This window comes from Microtus oregoni, unplaced genomic scaffold, assembly GCF_018167655.1.
Source record: "Microtus oregoni isolate MIOR12 unplaced genomic scaffold, Mior012 000021F_ref0000039, whole genome shotgun sequence".
Classification (NCBI taxonomy): domain Eukaryota; kingdom Metazoa; phylum Chordata; class Mammalia; order Rodentia; family Cricetidae; genus Microtus; species Microtus oregoni.
This window is the reverse complement of record NW_024543080.1, coordinates 31,368,044-31,377,685: the sequence shown is the minus strand read 5'-3', so window position 1 is coordinate 31,377,685 and position 9,642 is coordinate 31,368,044. Positions and strand designations below refer to the sequence as shown.

Below are 9,642 nucleotides of genomic sequence, written 5' to 3'. Positions count from 1 at the left end.
CAATCTTCAAGGATGCTTTCTTTTTGTAAAGAAGCACTTGACACAATTAGAGAGAAATTATCAAAGGGAAGAGCGGAGACCAAGCTCCTATCGCAATCTTGATGTACACTTACCTATAAGAAAGTAGTAATTATACTTACTAAACCATGGTACTTAGGCTACGCTCCAGCAGAAGAAAGTTTTTTTCTTTTAACTCTCACTCTGAGTATTTCTGACTATGTCTCACTATGGAACTCTGACTGGTCTTGAACTTGAAGCAATCATCCTGCTCCTAACTCCAAAATACTGTGATTAGAATCATAAGTCACTATGCTGGACCTCTTTTGATTTTTTATTTTTATTTTAAATATTTGCACAAGTCTGCAAGTTAAAAAGACCCCACGTGTAGCTACATCCAGTTCCAATAAATTATAATTTTAAAGCTAATCTTATGTATCTAGATCTTATTTCTATATATCAAAATCAATTTAAAGCAAACATATTTTTAATTAAAAAGTATTTATAAAAATATACACATAAATTTTATTATCAGTATTGTAATAAAACAGAAAAGAAAAAAATAATATTTTACTTTCCTTGTAAAGTTGATCTTCAACCTGGGATATATATTTTGCTATTGCAAAAATGAAAGAGCATGTGGGGTTTCTATAGCAAATTTAATTTGTAAATTTTACATGGACATATGATTATGCGAGCTAACTTTGTCCCAGTGATTAATCTATTGTGTACACAATAGCACTTGGGCTCAGGAACACCCCTCTTCTGGTCACCTAGAAACTTCTCATTCGTCAACAACAAGCCGAATAAATTCTTAGGTTGCAGAAGAATGTTTGGCTAGCTGACTTGGATCATCTCCGAGATTTTAGGAGAAATAACCGTTGCCAAGCTTGAATGTGCTAAACCTTTAGGTTTTCTTGGCAGGAGATAAATATATTATTTTTGGAGCTTAGAAATGGATACAGAAGACATGGGCTTAGGTAAATTAGGGCAAATATTGAAGCAGATTTGGAGACAAAACCAAATGTTAAAGCAGGCGCTCCTGGGTGATAATCTCTGTGAGGTGGCTGGTGGAGCCACTTGGGTAGCCACAGTGATCTTTTTGGGCCAAGGGCTCAATGAAGCCCTTCGTCAACTGTTGGAACACACAGCGGGGACCCTTCAGTCCACCTGCCAGCAGCTGTACATATTACTTGACAAGGATAATCAACACATCTGGAGACAAGGCAAGTAGTTTATTTTGTTTGCTTGGGTTTACACTTTCTTTTGAAATGCTCATCTGGTCAGTATTTAAGAGGAGCTATGTATAGAAACACAATGAAAGTAGAACCTGCTGAGAAGAGACTGCTGCTATTATAGAGAAAGTAGGGGAAGGCAATATTTCACAGGATTCAGATGCTCCTCCTGCTTGGGCACAGATGAAATGTTTTCAGCTTTCTCCAGTAGCTGGATCACATTTTGAGGAAGGGAATTTAGACTCGGCTGGGAAATAGTGCTATTTAAACAGACACCTCAATGACGAACTGGAGTCATGCAACTGGAAATTCAGGAGCTTTGTCTGTTATTTGCAAGACGCAAGTCTTAGAGGTAGAAAAGTTCAGGACTAATTAAAGCAGAAGAGGCAGTTTTTCTAAATTGGAATAGCATGTTCTAACTCCAGAGTCATTTGAGCCTAGTCCTATTAATTACAAAAACACTGGAAAGACTGGATGAGCTAGAAGAAACTGGATGCCTACACACTGAAGGCTGGATGTAAATTCCTGGGAATATGACCAGGTGTGTGTGTGTGCTAAAAAGTACAGTAAGTATGGAGAAAGCAGCATCAGAAGAATATGATCGTAACAGCAATGTTTTCAGAATATCTAGGTGGCATTATGAAATCCAGCTCTCAGACATCCAGTGTCACAGTGAGCAGACAGTCCTCATCAGACAGGGATCCCAAGCAGACAAAACAAAGGACAAACAGTGAACCTCAGAGAATCTGTCACAAACCTGTGTGAACCCAGGATCAGCAGCAGGAGCTCAGGACCAGTCAGTCTCTAGAGGTATTGAACACAGTCCTAGACAAGTCAAGGCAAGTACTCAGCTACCAAAAGGGATGAGTTCAAAATAAACATGGGATCTCAGATGCAAGACAAAGACAAAGTTGTCAGAACTGCAGTGCAGAGGCAAGCCCAGACTAGTGCAAGGTGATTTGGTGAGATGTGTGGACATCAGTTACAGACTCCCAGCTCAGAGACGAGAGGATGGAAAGGTCCAGCCAGAAAGAAGCTTGAGAAGCAAGCTGCAAAGATGAGAGCTTGGGATGAACTCGAGATGGAGTGACAAGTGGAGTGACTCAGCTATTGATGATGCTTCGGCTTAGAGCAAAGCAGTTTGTCTTAGTTTGGGTGTCATTGATTAGCCACTGCAGGATCCAGTCAGAGAATAATATGGTCAAAGTTACTCTTTGAACGAATAATTTGACATATTTTAATAATCACATGCTCAGTAGGGGGAGGATTGAATTTCTCGCTAAAATACAGCATTTGTGTCATCATAAATAACACAGCTGTTGCTTTGCTGCTGTTAACCTGTCTTGGGGTGTTCAGATAAATTTATGTTTGATATTTGAAATGGACAATTGATATTGTATAGTATTTCCAAGGCAAACAAACAACTGTCAAATATACCAAATCATTGAGGAGTTGTTGTTTTCATCCTGTTTGGGAGTATGCTCATGTTTTGTTTTTTTTTTTAAATAAAGTTTAAGGCATTCTCGTGGGTGAAAAGGGTCAGTTTCACATTTTGGCAACTATGTTTAAAGCAGAGATTGCTTTCCTTCTAGTTACATAAGTGTTAAAAGCTGGCAAAGTGTGCAAATATTTCCTTCGTCTGGGCAGAAGCGTAATTTGACTTAGTTTTTACTTTTTCTTTGTGTGTACATGTGCAGAAATTATTGCTTTCATAGACTGCCTCATGAAAATGAATGAACATTTGGGGAACACTGCCATGCTTCTACGGAGAGAAGAAAAAGAGATGTGTAATTTATGCAGCATGCATGAGGACCGTACTCCACAGCAGACAATATCGGCCATTCAAGACACCAAAGCAACAGACATTGCTCCAAGAAGGGAACCAAATGTCATGGAAACAGCCACTGTTTCTCCTGCAAATGCAGGGGAAAGTCATTACACAAACCAGGTCCAGTTAAAAGAAAATAAAACTCAGATATATTCTGAATTAGGGGAAAACGAAAACAATGCATCATTGAGTGGAAATGTAATAGGGCAAGAAGAATCACAGAACACAGTGTCCCCAGATAATGCAGAAAATGAAGATGAAAAACAAATAGAACACATGACTGCTGAGAACATAAATGGCAACAAGGGAGACATTCATGATGTAATCCAGACAACAGCAAGAGACACTCAAGAGATCTCAGAAAGCCAAGCAGAAGAGATTACCACATCCCCAACAGCATGGGATGTCTCCAGTAAGAACGGGAAGAGTCTTCATAATGAGTCAGAGAGTCTAAAACAAAAGAATAACATAATGGAAAAGGAGTAAGTAAAGGCACCATGAGAAATGCTTATATATGCCTATTGCTACTTTTATTTCTGTTGTTCCTAAATGCCTTCATCCTGCTGCTATGACAAACTACCACAGACTGGTTTGTTTTGAGTGAAAGAAGCTAATTTCTTGCAGTTCTAGAGGTAGGGAGGCAAACAAGGCACCGGAGATTCAGTATCAACTGACAACTCACTGACTCCCAGACAGTGCCTTCTTATTCTGTTCTCAAATGGTGTGAATCAGCTTGAAGGGACTAACCAGTTTCAAGGCCCTTTCTTTATTAATGACACTAATCCCATCCGTGAGGACTGTGCTATGACCTAATTAGGTCCCTCAAAGGCCCTGTGTCCTAACACAGTTCCCTGTGGGATAAAATCTCAACATATTAGATATGAGGGAATACATCAGTCTTGTTCCCCTTTTTATTCCATGGGCTTTTAAAGAATTTAGGAAGAAAAAAACAAAAGACTCCTGAAAATTTTCTGAGCTAAATAGGTATGAGTCTTTTGTTTTTTTCTTCCTAAATTCTTTAAAAGCCCATGGAATAAAAAGGGGAACAAGACTGATGTATTTTATGAACTATCTTCCCTCTCCCAACTGTAAGGTAACAATGATTCTTGATTTGTATAAATTGATATTTTCTAATTATGTTTTCCCATATAAATACATCTTCCTTAGCAATGTGTTATAGTGGGAAGATATTTAGGGAGCAGGAAAAAAAATTCATTTTTATTTGCTATCTCCTTATGAGTCAGCTTTTTGTCACTGGGCAACTTTTGTTTTCCGTTTCTTTCTTTTTGTCTGTGTGTTTGTTCTTTGGTCTCAGTTTCTCACTTATAAGAGTACTTTCTCCTTCAGTGGAGCATTTGATAGGAAATGAGACAATCACAGAGGGGCCTAGCGTCGAGTCACTCAGCCATATTTCACACTAAGCTTAATGTTAGCGTATTATTTGACTCAATGCTGAGCTACTTACATAGTCCTATCCCTCTTCGTTTCTGTTCTCCCCTGGATCCATAACACGCTGCTGATCCACTATATAGATGCACAGCACCGTTCCCAGGAAAACATCACTGTCTGTATGTCCTTCAGCAAGTATTAGCTTACACTGACCATGGGACATTATAAAAAAGGGAAAGAAAAGAAAGTAGTGTATCCACAGCAAAGAGAATTTAATGAGTTCTAAAGATGAATCTCTCAATGCATACAGACCTGCATGGTTTGCAAGAATTATTGCCCCTGACAAACAACCTCTAAAATTGTCAATATGTGGTTGCCCATTTCATTTGAGAAAAACATTGATGTTTCGTTTCCTCCCATTGAGAAATGACTCAAAACACCAGCTAGTGAGTCAGTGCCTGCACCACTCCCTCTAACACCTCCTTTAGGTGTTCCCTGGTTAGCGACTTCCTTTGTGGCATTGAACCAAATGTGCTTGGCTTGCATATTTGCGAAGATGACTCTTCATTGCAGTTCCCAGGCTACTAAGCCATCACACACCACATAAAAGTATATGTGATAAACAAAACCTTGCTTGGGAACTTTTTCCAACCTTTAGTTTTCCATAAGCCCCATCCTTTGGAGGTAGCTGTACTTATGTGTAAACAAAGGGGAAAAGTAAACCAGTGTAATCTATTTAATAACAAAACTAGTCACATTTGTTTAGGACTATGGAGAATGTATTTACTTACATATCTCCTTTACATTTTTATCTGTTATTCGGGAACCACACCTCATACAGGCTGGCTACACTGAGATTGTTTCTGTGATACAGAAGAGAGCATTTCTGAACTTATATGAAGCTGGTTCACTGAATCTTCTGCTGAATAATGCTTTTTCTCAATTATCATTATCTCTAACAAAAACGTTAAGCAGATCAGCATGCTGGAGATCTTTTTCTAAGTTCAGAATTGCTTACGTCAATAAACAACCTCTATGAGTTAAATGTTGTATTACATTTCTTTATGAGAATGTAAGTTGTATTTAATAGTAAACTTCAAGTTGTACTAGCAGTAAACAAAAAGCAGCTAAAACTTTATTAGTGTATAACTGAAAAAAAATAATGCTGTGATGACATAGATCCTGGCATTTATCTTCAACATTGCCTTTGTTCTCATTATTTCTCTAATGTGAAATAAATATCATCAAGAAGAGAACTCCAAGTTGATGATATTAACAAAGAGATCAAATCGTTATTGAATATCCATTAGTATTAAAGAGGCTTAAAATAATATATCTCATTCAAACTTCCCAAGATCGTAGATTAGATATTAGTGTCAAGTTGCAATGGATAGAGTAGTCAGTACTTAGGAAAGATTTGAAAAAGGCATGACAATATTTGAGAGCTTTTACTTCCACACTAAAAATGCATGGAGTTGACTATTAGTCCTAAAACTGAACATATGAGATTTGTAGTAAGTTAAAAATTTCAGCCTCAGTTTTTCTATCTGTAAAGTAGTTAAGATAGTAGTACTTGACACGGAAGCTATACAAATTAAGATAAAACTTTGTAGTTCAAATCTTACCAACAGAAAGCATTAAACTACTGACAATTCTGAGCAGTTGTGATATTTATAGGCAAACAAATAGGAGATGCCTGCTCTCAAATTTGAATTCAAATTAATAAGACTCTAAAAATCTTTGCAAAGATGATGTTGAGGAAAATAAAATAGTTACAATAAACTTTTCAAATGATAATCTGAGGATTAGAAATAATCTATTCCTATTTAATAGGACTAATGTGCAAAAAATTAAATAAATATCACTATTTTATCTAGTGTACCTGGAAAATTCCTGTACTTCATCTTCATTACTTCTTCTTGAGGCAGTAGGAGTCATACAGATCCCTGGTAGGCAAGAAGACAGGCAAATAAATAAGAGATTTTAGGTACATAAGTGAACTTTAGACATAAGCATTTAAGATAAGCAACTTCCTCATTCCTCTTCCTCTCCAAGTCAAGGACTTGCTTACCTTTTTCCCTACAAAAGGAACTGTTCAGAATTTTCAAATCTCCCAGGAGAGGTGGGGAGTCAAAGGCGAACCTGTGAAAGGGAGCAGGTAGCTTTTCTTCTTTGTCTGGGTTATTCAGGGTCCGTCAATAAGCCAAACTAGCCAGTTCTTAGGAAGAAAGTGAATCCACCCCACCCCTAATCATATAGAGTATGAATACGTTCTGCACTGTTTTTAATCCTCTCTCTGTGTGTCTTTATCTCTCTGTCTCTCCTTTTGTCTTTCTCTGTCTGACTTCCTCTCTCTCTCTCCTTCCCCCTCTCTGGGGTTTGGGTGCATGCACGTGTATGTGTACTTTTGCTTTCAGTAAAACTGGATGACTGCTGGGACTTCTCTCTCATCTGTTTTTCACTTTCAAATCATCAGAAAAAGAATCCATTCTTGCAATATTAGAGGACTAAGGGCATCGCTCTCCACAGTTACATTCATTTCTTTAAAAACATTATTTATTTTTCACTTTATTATAGAAAAAATAATAGTGAGGAAGAAAGCAATAACTCTAATAATAAAATTAGTCAATAGCAATTATGGCTTATCTTCTTAGCCAATATAGTCAATACAGTATAGATAGCTTCCTTACAATGTAAGGGTTCCTTACAATGTAAGGGTTCCTTACAATGTAAGGGTTCTGTATAATTACTGTAGAATAACACATTTAACACAAAGCTTTCCTGTGAAGTAGATTATCATTTTCACGCCATATTAGAGGAAATTGTGGTATTTGAGTGCAAAGATAAAAAAATGGAAGGGCTAAAGTTCACATCAAGCAATGTGCATCAAACATTGTGATTTTGTACAGTTGCGTATAAAGTGCATGAATACAATAGTTAAAAATGAAGCTCACCTTTTTTTCCCTGCAGGTATCTTGACGTGCTGAGTGATGGAGCTGACCCTCAAGTGTCTTGTTACATCACCGCCCCATTGCATGTCCTGCAGCAGGTTGACTGCCACATAGTGAATGGCATGAGTTCCTTTATAGTGAGTGATAACGAAGAGTTGGTCAGCAATGTCGTCACTGTTGAATGCTCCGATAAGGAAAAGAAAATTCCATTCCCAATATGCATTGCGATTCCATTCAAGGCAAACTACAAGGGAAATTACAGAGACATAATGGTGAAAATGTCTGACACAACCTTTCAGTCAAGCTACCTAACTCCAAATTCACTGGAAGGAATGAGGGGTGGTTGTAAGGTCAGTAGGGCCTGAACGACAACTGCACTTGTTGTTTTTCTTTTCTTCTTATAATTCAAAATATTCTGTTGTAGTGTAATAATGATTCTTCCATTGTATAAGTGTGGACACATTTGTGTTAGAACATTCATGATTTGTTTCCTAAATACCGTCTATGAATTCCAAACAGGAGAAATTACAGTAATAGAGAATGGGCCTAGCACTCACTCAAGAAATATTAATTTTGTCTCCTAAAAAGCAACCAACATCATAGTTTAATTAATTAACTTCATGGTTTATACCAACTTCATAAACATATGTAACATGTTTGACAACTGCATTAGAATCTTAAGATGTTATAGTTTTGCTTTTTATTATTCACAGGTTGGAAGAACATATATAAAATGGAGCCACTGTGTATGTGCATGGTTCGATTAATTTATTAAATTTATAAATGGGATTAGTCTAAACATTGAAAAATCTATATTTGGTAGTTATTTGTGGGCAGTAAAGGAAGAAATCTGGTTTCCACATTTGGCTGCAGTGGAACTAAGCTGGATCAAGACACCTCTCTGTGACCCAATTTTTCTATTTGAAAATATTATAGTAATGCCTGCCTGGTAATATGGCAAAAATTAAATAAACAAACCGCTGTGAGCTGTTAATACATTTTCACCATTTGAAATGGATTTTATTGTAATATTATTAAGGATATCTATGTCAAAAATTAAAATGTTGCTGAGACAGAACCCAGAATTGCTACATTTAGTATTAGAGAGTTGATGAGGACTCAAGTTAAGGGTTTTCTGTAGGCTACTGAATTTATTTTTAACTAATTACGGTGTTAATCTTTTTCTATGCAAATAATATATTCTGTCCTTATGGTTTGTTTACAAATCAAATCTAGGTTATATAGTTAGATAAGAAAGCCACATCTGTTCTCATTATTCGTATTCATCTTATTAGATTTAGACTAGCTGCCTATGAATATGGGAGTCTGATTAGCATTGCTCTAGAGTAGACTTCTTAATCTTGGCAAGTCTATGTGTCCTTTATAACAAGTACTTTAGAAACGGCTCACAGTACAAGAGCCATTCCCAGATGGGCTCAAACGATGTTTTGTAAATGAATAATCAAGACACAAGAAAAATTAAGAGGATCATTGTCTACCAAAAACTGTACTTTTCTTTACATAGTAATCTAATGAGAGTTACTGCTAATTTTAGATCGGGAACATTTGAATTCTGGATTCCTTCCAAAGTTTTATGTGGGTCCTATGACATTTAAACGCTCTAATTCCCAAAAGCCTTTTTAGTTTCCCCAGTTTCTGCCAAATGTTGCCTCAGTGCTCAGCAACCACCACTTGTTCCCAGGAGACCTTTTCTTCTGACTACTTTCCCTCTGGCCACTGAAGACAGATCATTGTGCTCAGAATTTTCCCAACCGTGAGATTGGGAAATGTTTCCCTTAGTCAGCTTTCAAATGATAGATTATTTTCCATTGTGAAGAACCCTGAAATGTTTGTGTGTGTGCATGCGCTCTTATCCACTCATGCTGGGTGGAGACTAGCTGGTATTGTGAGAAGCATGAAGAGAGAAAATTGCTTCTTAGTTTGCCTCCTTGTTTAAAGCATTGGTCATTATATACACAGATCATTATATACATAGATCATTTCATTTCTTTAATGGACTCAGTTCCATTTTGCATGATAAAAACTGATGAGTGCGTGGTTAGATATACGATTATTTATTTGAATATAGATACACAAGAAAGGAGCAGTGTGATACTCTACAGTTGTCTGTTTCAACTGCAGAAAGAAATAGAGACAATAAATTTATTATGGCATCTGAAGATGCTGTGATCTGTCAGAAGTAAGAATTTTTCCAACAACACATTTGCGCAATGTTAGAGTA

At 36.9% G+C, this 9,642-nt stretch overlaps 1 protein-coding gene across 1 annotated transcript in view; it reads left to right on the top strand.

Annotated features, from left to right (window-relative positions):
• Window positions 1-952: 952 nt before the first annotated feature.
• Dthd1 (death domain containing 1) overlaps window positions 953-9,642 on the top strand; it is a 62,380-nt gene continuing 53,690 nt past the window's right edge. The window contains exons 1-3 of the mRNA XM_041671066.1: window positions 953-1,223; window positions 2,930-3,542; window positions 7,420-7,750. Coding sequence (XP_041527000.1) covers window positions 953-1,223; window positions 2,930-3,542; window positions 7,420-7,750 — 1,215 coding nt within the window. The remainder of the gene's footprint in view (window positions 1,224-2,929; window positions 3,543-7,419; window positions 7,751-9,642) is intronic.